Consider the following 18,074-nt stretch of genomic DNA (forward strand, 5'->3'; position numbering starts at 1 on the left):
AATTGCTTTGTCCCTCCGAGCATATGGCTTGGCCACAGTGCTCAGGGATGAGCTTGTTGTTTCAAGGTCAAAACAACCTGTTTTCATAGCTGTGCATAGCAAACTCCACCACTGACAGCACAGTGTGTGTAAGAAGGTGGATAAAGATCTCCGGGAGACAGTTTTATCCCCCAGAGGCAGGAAATGGTTTTTGATCTCGTCTCTCACTCCAGGACTTCAGCTTTGTAATTTGGCGGTTACTTCAAGAGCTATGTTTCCATCCCCAGATTTTGTATGGGAGCATTTTACAAGTGCTACATAGAGTTGGCAAAGGCAACACAGATGAGAGAGCCTTAGGAATGTCTTGCTGGAATTTCTTTGTTAATTATAGAATGGGTTTTGGGGGGGAGCATTAAAAAGAGAAAGAGAGGGGCAACTAAGTGGCTTAGTGGATAGAGCACCAGGCGTAGAGTCGAGAAGACCTGGGTTCAAATTTGGCCTCAGACACTATTTACCATGTGACCTTGGACAAGTCACTTAACCCTCTTTGTCTAGCCCTTATCACTCTTCTGCCTTGGAACCAACATTTGCATCAATTCTAAGACAGAAGGTAAGGATTAAAAAAAAAAAAAGATGCAATAGGCTGAAGGTGGCTCTCCTTCAGAGGATCCTTCTACCTGTTCCAGCTTTAACTACTACTAAGCCACCATCTTGGCTACACCCCCTGAAGGTGGCTCTCCTTGACCACTTCTTTTATTCTTTTTTCTCCCCAAACACCCCTATCTTTTTCTATTTCTGATGCCTTCTCCACTATTTTCTGCTCAACAGAACCTCTTTAATGATGGCTTCCTGACTAGTACAATAACAGTCCTTCTCCCTTTACCAGATGCCTTTGACAGTTGTATCTACTACACAACTTAGCACTTATGGAAGTCAATGACTGCTTTGCGTTTTTATTGTTCATATCAATTATTTTATTAGTATGGGAGAACTCCAGTTATAGGAACCAGTCATATATTGCTTTTTTTAAAAGTGATAGTATTATTGTTATCACTAGAATAAATATAAGTATTAGTTCCAAGGCAGAAGAGCTAGGCAATTGTGATTAAATGACTTGTTCAGGGTCACACAGCTAGGAAATGTCTGAAGCTAGATTTGAACCCAGGTCCTCCCAATTCTGGGCCAGGTACTCCATCCAATGTGCCAACTAGTGCCCTATGGGACCATGGGTTGTAGCAGAAAAAACCTTCATTCCCTTGACTCTCAGCATTTTGCTAATGAGCCTCTTCACACTTTAATAAGCTTTTTTTCTGAGAGGATGGAAATGCAGTCCATTGCTGGCCCTTTACTTGAAGTCTTCCCAACTTGGTAGGACCTATAGGAACTTACACTTCCCTGTCTTTGAGTTCCCAGAGTCACCACCACCCCATGATAACACATCAAAATAGGAATTTATCACAACATCTTATGATTTGGAGCTCTAAGGGACGCCACTAGGCATCTAGTTCTACCCAAACTGAGACTTAAGGAGGTTATATGGTATGACCTACAAGTAAAAGTAACTGAATATTTGAACCTGCTTCCCTCTCGATTCCAAGACCAACATTCTTCCTACTGCCCCACACTGCCTTCCTTCATGAAAGCCAGTGTCACAGAAGGTCTCGAAATATTCCTCGTCTTTCCAGTATTTCTGCTGGCACCGCATCCCTTGTTTCATACCTGAGGTTACTTTTATCATTTTCCAAGATACTCTGGAGAGCATCCTCGACACCAGGGAGACATGGGTTCAGGTCCCACCTCTGACCCATACTGGCTCTCATGCTGGGCAAGGCACTTAACCCTTCAGGGTTCTTGCAGAGAATATGCTGACTTGAATTTGTAGGTGGAGTTTCTTCATCTGTGAATCCGTGAACTCCTAGGACCAGTCCCTGTCCCTCAACTTAGGACAGGGAAGAGATTCGCCCAACATATCTCTTATCAGTCTTTGAGAGGGCATTTATTGCATTTCAGGAAATCTAGAGCCTCGCTCTCCATTTAAATATTTTTCAAAATAGCACAGTGCTTCCTACTTAGTTAGATTACTTAGACCCAACTAAGTCAACCCCCCAGACAGGCAACTACAAGAACAGTTTGGGTAGTGTGGTGGGGTTTTTAATTGTTGTTTTTTTTTAACAAATCTTAACAATGAAGAATATACATTACTCTTTCCAGTAACCATGACCAAAGAAAGAAGACAAATTAGACATAGCATCTAAGAATGTCTCTGCAAAGCTTTGACACTTCCCTTCTATTCAATTTCCCAGGGAAACCCCAGTGTGTGTTTTCCCTCACTTGTGTTTTGGTCCGAGGGTTTCTGCTCTGTCACAGGAAGAGTTTTCAGCTCCCTCTCATCCTTCCTTAAGCAACTGCTGTTTTAGGGTTTGTTTGTTTTTTCCCCTTAACACAGCCAGATGTGCTAAATGTTCTCTTGGTTCTGAAGTTTGACTGAGATTGCTCAATGAAAACTCTTGATCATTCTTTTAAAGGGGAAGAAAAATTCCTGGTGCCTACATATGTTGAGAGAGAGGTTGGCAATCACACTGATTATAGTTCTGGGTTATAAAGCAGCTTCTTTGATCAAGTGACAAGCAGATGGTGGTGGTGATAAACTCTCTGAAATGGTTTGCTCTGGTGTTCAACAACCCTGTGACAGGTAGAGCATAGATTTCTTTTAGTCAATTAATCAATCAGTGAACATTTTATTAAATGCCTCCTATTCCAGTGTGTTGTCACTATTTCATAGAAAGGGAGAGAGAGCCTCCAGGGAAGTCAAGTCATTTACTTTTCCAAGGGAATAGATCACTTCTGTGACAAACCCACACCTAGAACCTAAATCTCCACATTCTAAGGGTCTTGCTTGAAGTTGAATAAAATTTTTTAAATGTTATCTCCCCTTTTGACCCTTGAAGATAATAGGGTTCTGAAGGGACATTGGTTGCTTTTTTCCCTATCAGAATGTAAGTATCTAATCAATATAGCCCCTTCCCATTTCTCAGATTTATTTTCTTTCTTGGCTTCTTTTGACTCCTGTGTTTATATTTCACCATTTTTATTCAGCTCCTATCTTTTCATAAGAAATTCTTGGAAAGTACTTGAAGTTCCACTTTTTCCCCTAATGGATTTTGCTCAGTCTTGCAGGATTGAATTGTTCTTGGTTTTCATTATTTATCTTTTGCCTTTTAGAACACTGGATTCCAGAATTTCCTCCCTTTTAAAATACTTGAAGCCTAATCTTATAGAATCCTGACCGAGATTCCTTTTTGATAAATGGTTTTCTGCGAGTCTGATCATTCTTAGATCTCTTTTTTTCCTGGTTAATTTTTTTTAATAGTAGATGCCTTGTAATTTCTCCTATTTTTCCCAGTCTTTGGATTTTGTTTCAGTATTTTGGTTGTTTCTATTCTGATTTCCAGGGAGTTTCTTGTACAAAGTTTTCCACCTTTTATTTTAAGCTATTTTGTCTCCTCCCAGTTCTTCCTGCCTCCTCACTTTTTACTTTACTTACAATTTCATTCAAAACTTTTTAAAACTCCATTTCTTACATTCTTGTAGTCCGTATGGATTAGTGATTTTTTTTTCCCCTCTGAAGCTCTGGAATGAAACCCTTCTGAGACTGTGTCTTGGACATCTCTGGATCCAAAATATTTCTTCATAATATTCATTGTCATCTTTAATTTACTATTATCTCCAGCCCATGTTTCTAATTTGGCTCGTTTTCCAAAAGTAGGTAGGCTGGGCTCTGCCCCTTCCAGAGACCATTTGATCTTGACTCTATTTTCTATATTTCTAATGCTGGTATTTACTTCCCAGGGTATGTTTGTACTTAGATCATTTGCAGATAAAGGTTCAGAGTGCTATGGTCCTCTGGAGTTCTCAGATCAGAGGCTACCCTTCAGCTCTTAGAGTGGCCCTCAGAGATTTCTGACCTCTCTTTAGTTTTCTTATCTGCAGTCAGGTACCCTGCACCATGGATAAGTGCTTTCTGGTCGAAGCTTTACAGGTGTGTTCATCTCTTCTCGTGCTGGTTTTTCGGGTAGGATTCCTTTCCCAGTGCCCACAGGTTACTGGCTATTTTTCTTCTGTAGTCTTGAACCTGGACAAAGGTACTTAATAATTTTTCTTTGGATTTCTTGAGTGTTATTTGATCAAGTGCTCTTCTAAGCTGGCCTTTTCTCCAACCAGTCAAGTATCCATTTTAACCAAAGTCCCAAATTATGGTTCTAAGGAAGCTAGGGATTCTAGAAGAGAAGGAGGCAGAGCATCGCCTTGCATGGATTGGACATTTCATTATATATCTATACCTATCTTAAATAATAGCAATCGAGTCAAGGAAAGACTCTTTGAGCACTGTTTCTCTGCTACTCTCATTAGTGTTTTCAGACTCATTTTATCCAGATGTCTCTTGAAGTCAGTAATGAAGAAAGGAGGAGTTTTCCATTATGAAGATATTTCATTTTTGGAAATTGTAGTTCTGTCACGGGCCAAAAAAAGTCGGTAGTTGTTAGTTACAGTATCACATTTTCCAAAACACACATCATTTATTGTTACCCATATCTCTGAGCAACTTTGTATAGCACATTTTGTTCTCCTACTTTGGGGAAAGAACAACTGCTAAAAGCTTAACCTTCACTTTTAATCAATTGAAGATGGGAAGTCAGTTCATTCTCCCCATGTGGTAGAGGTATCTCTAAGCTATTGGTTGGAGCAGGTTCTGAACAGCAAATCTTAAGCTGAAGGTGCATATAAGTTTTGTGAATGGATCCGTGAAGTGGATTCCCATTCTGAAGGCAGCCTGATTGTGCATGAATTATTTGGAAAGAAAAAAAAGAAGCTATTTTTAGAAGCAGCATCCCCATCATTCCGAAGCTGTGTATTTGACAAACTAGAAATACACGCACTAAATAAAAATTACCAGATGTCAGTCTCTGTATATTGCCAACTGGCAAGACATGTGGTGGATTAGAAGCCGGGAAGAATGATGCTCTTTTCTTGCCTGTGCTAGCTCAGGGTTGATTGAGGTAAGGTCTTGATTTCAAAATTAAAAAAAAAAAATCTAGAGTATATTTGGTTGTTCAGAAATATTACAAAAGTCCTGGTTACTAATCGTGGCAATAACTTGATTTTTTTTCTTCCTTGTGACCTACAATTGCATCTTGCAAAATATTCATTTTTCTTTTGTTCACTCATTTCAGCCATGTCCCACTTTTTTGCGATCCCATTTGGGGTTTTCTTGGCAAAGCTACTGGAGTCACTTGCCATTTCCTCCTCCATCTCATTTTACTGCAGAGGAACTTAAAGTGTCCAGAGTTAAGTGACTTGGCCAGGGTCACACAGTTCATGTCTGAAGCCAGGTTTGAGAGTGGGGAAGATGAATCTTGCTGACCCCAAGTTGGCACTCTATCCATTTTGCCACCTTGCAGTTCTGAAAAATATTAATAGTAGTAGGATAGTACTTTTTGTTGTTTGTTGTAGTAGTTGTAGTAGTAGTAGTAGTAGTAGTAGTAGTAGTAGTAGTAGTAGTAGTAGTAGTAGTAGTAGTAGTAGTAGTAGTAGTATTTAACAGTAGTAGAAAAATGGCTGTAGTTTGGGTTTTTTTTTAATTGATTATCCTCATCCTTATGCTATGTTTAAAAAAAAAGACTAGTACTTGACCTGGAAACTGAAGCCTAAATTGAATGTGGTCAATATTAAATATGATGAGAGACCGATTTACTTCCCCCTCATATATTCTACTCGTGTTCAAACCTCTTCTTACTTTTCCTGAACTTGCTCCTTCTGTTTCTTTTTTAGAAATTCGAGCCCAGCTGATAGAGCAGCAGAAATGTCTGGAGCAGCAGACCGAGATGCGGGTACAGCTCCTGCAGGACCTGCAAGATTTCTTCCGCAAAAAAGCCGAAATTGAGACTGAGTACTCCCGCAACCTGGAGAAGTTGGCAGAGAGATTCATGGCCAAAACGAGAAGCACAAAAGATCACCAGCAGTACAAGTAAGGGTCTCTACAACAGTCTTCCAAGAGAGGACCTGTTTGCCCACCAACCTACTCTCATTTTGCCTTTTCTCCCTGTGCATAGCTGTTGAACAGACAAAATATTGTTGATGATAAAAGAATAACAAAATGCAATTTTTTGTGACAAAAATTACCCCTTTATTAAAACTTTTTTTTTTCAAATGGGCCAAACTTTGGACAAATGAATTGTTTAGTACCATTGGGAATAACAGAGATAAAAATGTGTGTATTTGTGTGTGTGCCCACCTGTAAACAGAGATATGATGAACCCTTTAGTCATGTCTCCAGAAGTAATTGGTGGCAAATTAACACTTTGATAGGATTTTTACAAGTGTTGCTGTACATTCCTTTAAGGTTTGCAAAGTATTTTACAAATATCATTATCTCATTTTGTTCTCATGGCAAACTTGTAAGTAGAGTCAGTTCTCCAAGGATTATTATTCATTATTTTACAAATGAGGAAACTGAGGCTCTCCAAGGTTCAGTGATTTGCCTGTGTTCACTTAGATAACATGCTTCAAAGGTGATATTCAAACTTGGGTTTCTTCTGACTCTATGCTCATATTGCTGTTCAAGTCAAATATATTTTCCTTTGGTAGAGTTTCTCTTGTTTGCCACAATTTGCTTCTCCTTCACTTTCATTGAGATACTCTTGTAACAATGGGGCAATTAGGTGGCACAGTGGATAGACTTCCAGAAGACTCATCTTTGTAAGTTTAAACCTGGCCTCAAGAAATTCACTAGCTGGTGAAAAGCTGTTTGCCTCAGTTTCCTTATCTCTAAAATGAGCTGGAGAAGAAAATGGCAAACCACTCCAGGATCTTTGCCAAGAAAACTCCTGATGAGGTCACAAAGAGTTGGATTTGACTCAAGAGCAACTGAATAATAGAGTTTAATTCAAATTCAGAGTATACAAGTAGCATCTGAGTGCCTAGCACTGAATTTTCCTTTAGTCACTCAGACCTGCAGTAAATCTGTGATCTCATCAGGGCAGCATGGGCATTCTCTGCATCTGTATAGATTGTAACTCTTCCACACCTTCTCATCCTGTGCCGCCTTGTTCTCCGTGTTCTACTTCAGAGGAGATCTAGCCAGTGGGATCAGTTAGTGGACCTTGGGGAAGTGCTTGGTTCAGCCATCTGTTATCCTTGGTCTTGTTACATGGTGGCTCACCTTGGTTCAATCATACTTCCATTAAAAAGGGTTTCCTGACCTCCTACTCTGTATTTAGCACTGGGCAACATGGGAAGAGGTAGAGTATGTGATCCCTGCAACTAGTTGGCACAGTGAATAAGACACAGAGCTTGGAATCAGAAATGACCCAAGTTCAACATGACTCATACATCAATTAGGTACGTGACTCGCAAAACAAGTTCCAAGACCTCTCTCAGCTTCGGTTTGCTTATCTGTAAAATGGAGATGATAATGGTACCCACGTCATGGGGCTGTTGTGAGCATCGAATGAAGCAATGGATGTGAAACATTTTGCAAACCTTAAAACTCTATCTAAATGCTTCTGTTGTTGTTAAGTCATTTTTATTCATGTCTGACTCTGTGACACCATTTGGGTTTTCTTGGCAAAGATACTAAAGTGGTTGGCCATTTCCATCTCCAGCTCATTTTACAGATGAGCAAACTGAGGCCACAGAGTGAAGTGGCTTGCCTACAGAGCCACCCAGTTAGTGTCTGAGGCCAGGTTTGAACTTAGGAAAATGAGTCTACTGATTCCAGGTCCAGCGCTCCACTGTGCCACCTAAATGCCCCCTGTCTAAAGGCTAGCTATTCTTATTAAAGGATCTTTAGGATCTAAGATTTTTAGGATAAAAGGTCTTTAGGAATCAAAAGAAAAGAGTAGAAGCACATAAACCAAGAGTTGATTAATTATATCACTGGAGAAGATGTTATATGGCATCTTCCAATTGATTAGATATCATTTGAGTGTGAAGAGGTAGCATGTGCTGTGATTCATGGGCATTGGGCATTAGAGTATTGAATGAAGAAGGTGAGAATAGCATGGATCCTGGAGGGACAGGTAGGAGTGGATGGATGGAAAGGACAGTGTAGGCACAGAAGATGGTGCAGACTTAAACTTCAAGTAGGGGAGTGAGCGTGACATGTTCATAGTGGGATGGCGGAATTTGAATGTATATGTGTCTTTAATATAACTCTTGCTAGTATTGGTCCTCGATTTTTAAAAGCCTTTACTGTCTCTCTTAGAATTGATAGTAGATATTGGTTCCAAGGCAGAAGAGTGGAGGACTAGGCAATGAGAGTTAAATGATTTTCCCAGAGTCACATAGGTAGGAAGTGCCTGAGACTAGATTTGAACCCAGATCTTCCCAATTCCAGGGCTCTCTGTCCACTGTGCCACTTAGCTGCCCCAACACTAGATTTAGAAATACCTTTTCTGTTCAGTATTCAGTTTTTGAAATGGATACTTTCTGACTAGGATAAGCAGACTTATCATACTAGTAATTCTTAAGCTCTCCTACCCTACTCCCCACCACCACCACCAAGAGGGCATACCTACACTTATCTGCTGTCTGCCAGTGTTCCCCTTCTTATCCAAGAATCTAATTTCTATCTGTCTTTGGAGTTCTCGAGCTTCTAATACATTTATAAAACATAAAATTCCTTTTAAAAATTAATTTATTTAGTCAATGTAGAACATTATTCCTTGGTTACAAGAATCACAATCCCCTCTCCCCACCCTTCCCGCAGCTGACACGCAATTTCATTGGGTATTACGTGTGTCCTTGATCAGAACCTATTTCCATGTTGTTGGTGTTTACAGTGGGACGTTCATTTAGAGTCTACATCCCCAGCCATATCCCTTCAACCCATGTATTAAAGCAGTTGTTTTTCTTCTGTGTTTCTACTCCCACAGTGTTTCTTCTGAATGTGGATAATGTTTTTTCTCATAGATTCCTCCAAGTTTAAACATAAAATTCTTGAAGAATCACAGATTTGGGTTAAAATGGGAACTTCTGCAGATAAAATAAGGCATTATGTCGAGAGAATCTTTATCGAAATTCCTTACAAATTCCTGTTAATGGCAGTTACTAAATGCCACTTAAGCAGAAAATCCAAGCTTATCGGGAGTAATAGAAAACCCTGTAATCTCATTTATGGTCATACTTCAAGTTGCTGGATTGAGGCAGGTAAAATCCTACCAAAAGTTGAAGCAGAAACTTGATCTGGAGCCTAAATATTTTTTGAGGAGGTGAAAGATTGTCGTGTATATAAACAGTGCTATGTTCTCAGTCCCTGTGCCTTTTTTGGTCAGGTATATAATCTGTCTTTACTGATGAGGAAAGACTGTCAGTATCTTCCCCTGGTCCCCCAATCCTACTTCTGCTAATTATACAGTACACAATACAATAGCCCATAGAAAAGGAAGAACAATATATTGTAAGATATTTCTAACAGAAGGCAAAATTACCTCTCCCTTGCTCCTTCTCTCTCTCCCTCTCCCTCCCTCTCTCCCTCTCTCTCTCTCTCTCTCTCTCTCTCTCTCTCTCTCTCTCTCTCTCTCTCTCTCTCTCTCTCTCTCTCACTTCTCTCTCTCTCTCTCTCTCTCTCTCTCTCTCTCTCTCTATATATATATATATATATATATATATATATATATCTGTGTTATCTTAAAGTAGAATGAAACTTTCAAAACATCAAGGAAAGGGGGCACAGCTAAAGTGTAGCCTCATTTGAAAATAATGATGCCCAATTTTATTGTTCACATTTTATTCTCCATTATTAGTGTGGAAATGAGTTCTTTGTTTTTTGAGTCTAGAATGGATGACCACTTTTTAAGGATGTTTTAGCTGGAGGTTGTGATTTGGGTACATTGGACTGGATCACCATTGTTGTCTCTCTAGGATTTTATGGTCCTCCTAGGTTCAAATCTGGCCTCAGACACTTCCCAGCTGTGTGACCCTGGGCAAGTCACTTAATCCCCATTTCCTAGCCCTTACTGATCTTCTGTTTTAGAACCACTACAAATTGATTCTAAGTATTGCATTGTTCCCAAGAATTGATTCTAAGATAGAAGGTAAGAGTTAAAAAAAAAAACAACAGATTTTATGATCCAATAAGAAATCTCAGTATTATAAAAAGGATTGTCCCTATTAGATCAACCCTTCAAGGCGAGATAGAAGAGAGCCAGTAGTGCCCATCCCCACAGTTTTACTCCCATATTCTTTGTCAGTAATTAGCTGTCCTACCAAGGAGCTGTGGTAGCATTTCTTGGCCCTATTGCATAATTGTGGTTATATTTTGTGTTAAAGTTACTTATTGGGCCCCGGGATTGATGTATATACCTTTTTTCCTCCCGTTGAATTGTAAACTGACAGCAGGGAGCCAACATGATAATGTGGATGGTGTGCATCTCACTCTTGCTATCAACCAGCTCTTAGATGATGGGCAGGATGATAAGTCTCTTCAAGTGTCAATTTTGTCCTATTTCAGATCAATTGAATATTACCTGTAGTACCTACCTGCCTCATAGATTTATTATGACAAATGCCAGTTGAATGTTTTGTATATCTAAAATGGTATATCAGAGATATGTTAATAATGACTCTTGTTATCAAGCTGCTTATGAGCAGAGATTGTGTCTGACTTACTTTTGTGTCTCGTGGCATAGTGTTTGGAAAGCTGGCACCTGGTAGGCGTTTATTCAATCTAAATTTCACTTAAGTTGATAGTAAGAAAGGTTTTTAACTGAATCAATGATAAGCTTCCCTTACTCCTCCTAAACCTTTTGGTTCTTATTAAAATATTCTTAAAAGCCAGAAAGCAGTTGGAAATTCCTTTGAGTTTTTCTAACTCTGGATTCTTAATTACCCAATAAAAATAATTGGCTATAGGAAATGGTTTCTAAGTTCTTACAAAAGGGGACCAAAAGCAGGAATAAGTATGAATTGTTGATGAACCATCTATAGAAATAACTAAATCATGCTTAGAGAGAGCCTCAGAAATTATATTAATTTAGGTTGTGCTTACTTTTTTCATGAGTTTTCATGAACAAAGAATCCATTACTTAGTGGCCCTACTTAAGTAGCTAGATGGGATGTGTCCAATAGATTCCCAAGATCATACTTGGTCTTTCCAGTGTGATGGAACTCATAAAAACTTATATTTAATTGAAATAATCTCATTAGCTCCTTCTACTTATAAATGATTCTGCTCTGATTACATTAAACCTTAGGCTATTACTGGATCTCCTTAACTAATGGATAAATGAAAAAGTATTTTATTCAGCTTTTATTTTGTGTCAAGCATGGTGCTAAGTGCTGAGGATAAATCAAATACAATCTCTGCCATGGAGGGCCTTATATCCTGCTGGAGGTAGGAGAGATAATACTTACAGGGGAGTGATGACCAATAAAGGCTATTGTGGTTTGGAAAGTTACAAGGATGGTAAATAGGTCCGTAGGGGAATAAATAGACACAATTTGTCCAGAAACAGTGAAATCAGTGATTATTCAAAAGAGATTAGTGGAATAATCTATAGAGGAAAAAATAAATGGCTGGCAGTGCCTGTTATTCAGAGAATTACATATAATTAGATAGCCAATCTATTGGATTAGTTACTTAAGGGACTCATGGTACTTTGATAGTTGAAATGTGAAAGGACTCTAATACATGTTTCCTAGATGCATTTTCTACCACTTTCTCAATCCAATTCACGGCTCCTCCAAATATCTGCTAGGAATTCCTCCAAGGCTTGGTACCCAAAGTAAGGGCAAGGGCAGATCTCTTTTATTGGGGACTTTAGCGGGGAAAATGGACAATGCCAAAGTCTTTGTTTCCTCATCTGTAACAAGGAAGGGGTTTGGACTAGATAATCAAGACTCATATTTTCTAAAAATACTTTGTGTATACTATTTTATTTAATCCTCACTGTACAAACTAGGGAGATGCTGCTGATCAACAGTTTTTGCTATAGTGATAGTCTGTGTTATTGAAGGGAGCAACCAAGTAAATAAGATCAGAGAGTCCTTTGAATATTGAGAACTAAGATCTTTGTTTGTGGCAACCTTGTGAAATGAGTGCAAATATAATTACCCTCATGTTATAGATGAGCAAAATGAGATTGGGAATAGATATGAGACTTATCCAAAGTCATATAGCTGGTGATTGTTGGGAATTGTGATAGAAATAAAAATCTTCTGATTTCTATCTTCTTCCTATCATTTTTTAAAGAGCATTAGCTTTGATGGAGGGGAAGAATCAACTTGTGAATTATTTAGAGAATAAGGATTCAAGAATATCAGTGAACTGGAATGGCAAGAGTAAAAGGCATGGAGGTGAGAGATTACAAGGCATATTCAGAGAAAAATAAATTGAACAGTTTGACAAAAGCAGAGGGATTATTGGTCTGTAAGGTCTGTACAGCTCTGAACTTATCATCCTGTGGTCCTTTGTAATGTTAAATGAATTGTATGTTCCATGATGGCAAGGACCATATTTTATTTTGTTTTTTGTATCTCACCAAGCACCTAACACCATACTCTGTACACAGTTGAAATTTAATAGATGTTTATTGAATTGAATGAGAGGTAAGGGCCATCGTGAATTCCAAAGTAAGGAGTTGGAACTTTATTATGTAGACAACAGGGAATCATTGACAGTTTTTGCATAGAGGGACCAAGTAAATAAGCAGCCTCGTAGGAAGTTTTCTATCTTCCAGAATAAAGGCTGGAGAATGTAAAAGTAGATGGAGAGTGACTGGTGGCAAGAAGTTTGTTGCAATAGATTGTTGCAATAATGAGGTGTAAAGTGAACCTAGACTAAGATGGTGGCAGTGGCAATGGAAAAGGCAGCATACATGCAGTGAATAGTAGCTCTCCTAATGGTGAGAAGGAATGTTGCTGGGTTTTGTTTTGTGTGGGGTTTTTTTGCCCCTCACCCCCAAACCTTCATTGTCCTGCTGGTAAAGTCATCATTTTTAGGCTAGTGGATGATTTCCAGATTGGGAAGAGGAGAAGTTCTAAACCAGAATTGACCTGGACCCACCCTTCATACGTTCATCATTCATTCATTTGTCCATTCACTCTCATCTGACCGTATCCTTTTAGCTGGGCAGATGGGATTGTTTGAAAAACAGATGCCACAGAACTTTCCTTCTGTTCTCCGTCTGATTAGCTAACATTCTCCTCATTCAGTCAAGGAATGCTTATTGAACATTGACTCTTGGAATATTATTCTGCTAGGTGCTGCCATGGAAGTTCTTGAAAAATATAGAGAGCTGTTAGCTGGGGTAGTCCTTGAACAATAAAGAACAGAAGTTCCTAGGAATATCCTTATTTCCAAAAAGAATTACTTTCCTGCCACTTGGTTTTTGTAAAGCCAATATTACCAAGTATTGGGTGGGTGGGTGGGTGGGTGTGAGACAGACAGACTGAGAGGTGGTGGGGGTGGGGGAGAGAGAGAGAGAGAGAGAGAGAGAGAGAGACAGAAAGAAAGGATACCAAAGGCTGACACAATAAAAGGTTCTAATAACTTCAAGATGATGATTTCAATTTTTTTTTTGACAAAAAAGTAACTAGTCACCAGATGTAACACATCTGTAGTTGTAAGGGTCTACCTTAAATAAAAAATAAAGTAAAAATAAAAATTATATATCTATATATATTTTATAAACCAAATCTCTCTTCTTGAGCCATGCTGGTTCTTAGAGTCTGTAAATCTGTTCCTATTAAGAAAGCTAGAAGTGATGGGGAGAGTTTAATAAGAAACATAGCATTTTCCTTATTAACTTAAAGCCTGCCTCTATATATCCTGCATGAAAGACAAGAAAAAATAACTACTGTTATTAATGAATAACTGCTCAAGTATCCTTTATCTTTCCTAGAATTTGTTTGTCATTAACCTGCAAATGAGTCAAGAGAAGAGATTGTCAAATTTGAATTTTTTTTTATTTTAATGACATTTTAAAAGTTAGAAGTTTCTAAAGGTCTCTTGTAATAATTCCTTCCTGTTGGAATTTTCCCCCAAAGGATAGTTGGCTTTGACAGAACTAATTTATTTTCTTTTTAATTAAGTTTTAAAAAAATAAACAGAAATCTTGTGTTCTTTTTCTCTCATCTCTCCCCTGCCCCTATTTGGGAGAAAAGAAAAAGAGAGAAAAATTAAACCCATGTAGGAAATAATGCATATTCAAGCAAAACAAATACCCACATTGGCCACATCCATAAATGGGCATGTTGACAGAGTATACCTTAGATCAATGAAATAGAATTTTGATTTGTTGGGATGTTGTTGTGAACAGTGTAGCCGAGTGGGAAGAAAACTCTGACTTCATCAGCCATCCTATCTTGGCTATATTATAATTCATGGACCATCAATGACCATGAGTGGTAACCTTCTAAACCTGAGTCATACAGAGTTTGTGGGTATTACTCTGTACGTTTGGGGGCTGTTATGTGGTTTTTTTCAGAGTTCTTTGCTAGTGTCTCACAACAACACGAAGGGTACCACTGGCTTCTTGAAAGTGATGTCAGCAAAACATGAACTCTGCCTTATCCTACCAAAATGGAAGGTGTTTGAGTAGGGGCCCACTGATGGCCTGTATATCTGTCATCTCAGAACCTACTTGGCTAATTTGTATAAGGTTCATCACTAGATTGGCCACCCAGCTTTGAAATTTTTGGCTGCAGGTCATGATCTTGTTTTATTCTCAGTTTCTCTTTACTAACTCCATAGGGAACTTGTGATAGGCATTAGAGGATGATGTATCTCCATTGATGAATTCGTAGAGCTTTCAAATATAATATCAAAAGACTCATATTTTGAAAGTGTTTTATTTATAAATTGATAAATAATATTTATAAAAATAATTTATCAATTTATAAATAATATAATTTCAAAATATGAGTCTTTTGATACTATTCTTTTGAAAACAAAGTCTCTAAAAGTTCTACCATTTAAGTTATGCTCAACTAATAATTTTCTTGGAGATTGGGAAATCAATATTTAAGAAACCAATGTGGAATTTTGAATTTAAATAGACTGTGTTACAGGTCTGTAAGCTAACAGCCTTCTTGCTCTCATTTGGGATGTCGAGTTAAGTCAACAAGTCATTAAGTGCTTCTAGTGTGCCAGTCACTGGGCTAAGTACTGGGAATACAAATATAAACAGAAGGAGAATCCCTGCCCTCAAGGAGCTTACATTCCAACAGGGGAAATGGCACCTAAAAGGAAGGCTGAAATTGGGGAGGGAAAGACCAGAACCTTTTGTTTCCATTGAACTCCTAAAGGCACCTACATCCCCACATGGGATATGATCCCATGCCTGGTAAAGAAAATCCCAGAGAGTCATGGCTGGCTTGGGCATTTTCCTTAAAATGGTAGTTCTGAGAGTAGCTAGCCAATCAGAGGAAGGTGCCATGGGGGTGGAGTGTATTTCCAGTGTGAGAAGACCAGGGGGAGAGATGCTTCTGTGGCATGATAGAAAAAGTTCACAGAGTCCAGATACTACATTAATCCTTTAGTGTTCTCACTTTGGGGGACTTCTTGGGTGAATGAAGATAGTTACTCCATGAATTTCCTTCCATCCCCCTGGAAGCATCACGAGCCAGATCTTTTCTGACATGCAATGAGCCGAATTTTCCTAGCAGATTTTGAACAGTGGCAAACCACATTCTTTCTGTGAGGCAGGAATTTATCGATTTAAATGTAAACATAAATAGCTTTCCTTCAATGAGATGTTTCAAACTAAGAACTTCCCTGAGCTCTATGGATGTGAGGGGTCCCAGGGCACTTTGCTAAAGAGTGTGGGTTTTGACCAAATATTCTTGGCCTGAATTTTCTCCCTCCAAGCTTGGGGATCAGCTGGCCACGTGCCTTCTGCCACATAGAAGAATAGATTGCTGGGGATGGTGTGCCTTTCGGAATTCAAGTGCAGCCTATTGTGCTCCTTTGTTGGAACCGATTGGAGTGTACTCTGGGTACTATTTATAATACTGCATTTCTTTGAATCCCCAGGAAAGACCAGAACCTTTTGTCTCCAGTGAACTGCTGGTATTTACTGCTAAACCAAGTAAGAAGAGAAAGCAAGGACCACGCCACGCTAAGTGACATCTATCTGAACAATGTCATCATGCGGTTCATGCAGATAAGCGAGGATTCTACCAGAATGTTTAAAAAGGTAACAGCATCATTCTTGCCACCCTGTGCCCCCTTGAACATGTATTTTAAGCAGTTGGGTGCAAAGTTAGACTCCTGCAGTGTTAGAGGAACCAGTACCATGAAGTATTTTCTTTCTCCTTTGCAGTATGTGTAGGAGCTGGCATCTGATTGTAAATGAGAAACCCTGGTGGGATGTTCTTGGTTAATTACAACCTTGCCCAAAGGAAGGGACTCTCTGCAGCTGGAAATGTTCAAACTGGGGAAAGAAAACTTGGGGTTCAAGGAGAAGTTTAGAATAAAGGAAGAACCTATCTGCAGCTTTAGCTACCTGAAAAATGCCAGACTCAGGCCCCCACCCTGAGGACCTTCCCCCTTCTGCCAGAGGGCTTCGTGCCACCAATTCAAATTGGAAAAGAAGCCGGACTAACAAAGTTCTTATTGCACAGCTCTTTTTGTTGTGTGGATATTTTCATTTTGAGCAATGAGTAAGTTGGCTCTCTTCCCATGTACAGAGTGCAGCTCCTGCCTAGTAACAAAGCCAGCCTCTGTTTTTTGATGTTTACATGACCCAGAATTTTTTCCAGCTGTGGAGTGTCATGATGGTTGTTTGGTGCAGATGCTCTTACCTACTCTTCTCCAATTAATCATGAAGTCTTAGAAAAAGGGGAAAAAAACCCATTACATATTAACAGCATATTTATAGTTGAAAGTTTTTAAACAACAAAAGCATAGTGGTAACAAGAGGCCAGCTGGGAAATTTCCTCCTGATGTTTGGTGTGGCCACCTTAGCTTTGACTTCTGTCCTGTAAATGGAATTTGATAAACCCTAATGGTCTTTTTGCTTTTTCTCTAATGGGGAAAATGGTTCTAGTTCAAAGGGAAAGGAAGGGGATAGCTGGGTGGCTCAGTAGAGAGAGTGAAGCTGGGGTTTAAATCTGGCCTCAGATATTTCCTAGTTTGTGACTCTGGGCAAGTCACTAACCCTTGCACTCTTTAATATTTAATTAATTAATAATTTATATTATTATATATTATATATATAATATATATTATATTATAATAATTATAAAAAATATAAATAATTAATATTTAATATTAATTCTAAGACAGAAGGGAAGGGTTGTTTTTTTTTTTAAAGCAAAGGAAGAAGTCAGAGTCTAGAAACAATTCCAAAAAGGAAAAGATAAGTCATATTATCTTAAGTTATGGGAATTTTTTAAAGAAATGATTCTATAAATGAAATTGAAGAGACCCACTGACCTATTGATTAGCTATGTTAATAATTGATATTTATGTAGTCCTTCAAGCTCTCTTGAGAACTTTTTATGTACCTGCCAAGCTAGCATGATTTTAGATCAAGCATGTGATGATGAAAAAGAGTCTGTAGAGTGGGGGCTCGTAGCCTTTTTTTGGCAGGCTGCTGAAGTCCATGCACCCCTTCTCAGAATAATGTTTTAATGTAATTGAAAGAAATGCCAAATTCCAGGTAGTGATAAAAGATCTATTGAGCACCTTCTATGTGTTAGGCACTGATGCTTCACATTGAGGTTTCCAGAAAAGGCAAAGGACAGTTCCTGCAAATTAGTGAAAATGAAGGTGCTTCCCCCTGCCCCTCATCCAACTCCATAAATCCATCCTCTGACTCCCATGGGGGTCCATGCACCCCAGATTAAAACCCTTTGCTTCAGAGTAAGAAGAACACATCCCAGATATTCTCCTGCACAATATTTTCAGCCAACCAGCTAAATCTGGAAGAATCTAAGTTGAAATAACAGCCAAAATTTGCGTAGTGATTTTTAAGGTTTACAAAATGCTTTCCACATTATCCCTTTTCATCCTAACAACCCAGCAAGGAAGATATTACAGGTTTAACTATCCCCATTTTACAAATGAAAAAACTGAGACTCAGATTCTAGGA

The 18,074-nt window shown here is 38.7% G+C and overlaps 1 protein-coding gene across 2 annotated transcripts in view; it reads left to right on the top strand.

Annotated features, from left to right (window-relative positions):
- The window catches only part of SRGAP1 (SLIT-ROBO Rho GTPase activating protein 1), a 340,469-nt gene that overhangs the window by 146,483 nt on the left and 175,912 nt on the right, over positions 1-18,074 (top strand). For both annotated transcript variants that reach the window (XM_056800690.1, XM_056800689.1), the window contains exons 2-3: positions 5,809-6,004; positions 16,013-16,175. In XM_056800690.1, coding sequence (XP_056656668.1) covers positions 5,809-6,004; positions 16,013-16,175 — 359 coding nt within the window. The remainder of the gene's footprint in view (positions 1-5,808; positions 6,005-16,012; positions 16,176-18,074) is intronic.

This window comes from Monodelphis domestica, chromosome 5 (genome assembly GCF_027887165.1).
Source record: "Monodelphis domestica isolate mMonDom1 chromosome 5, mMonDom1.pri, whole genome shotgun sequence".
NCBI classification, from domain to species: Eukaryota; Metazoa; Chordata; class Mammalia; order Didelphimorphia; family Didelphidae; genus Monodelphis; species Monodelphis domestica.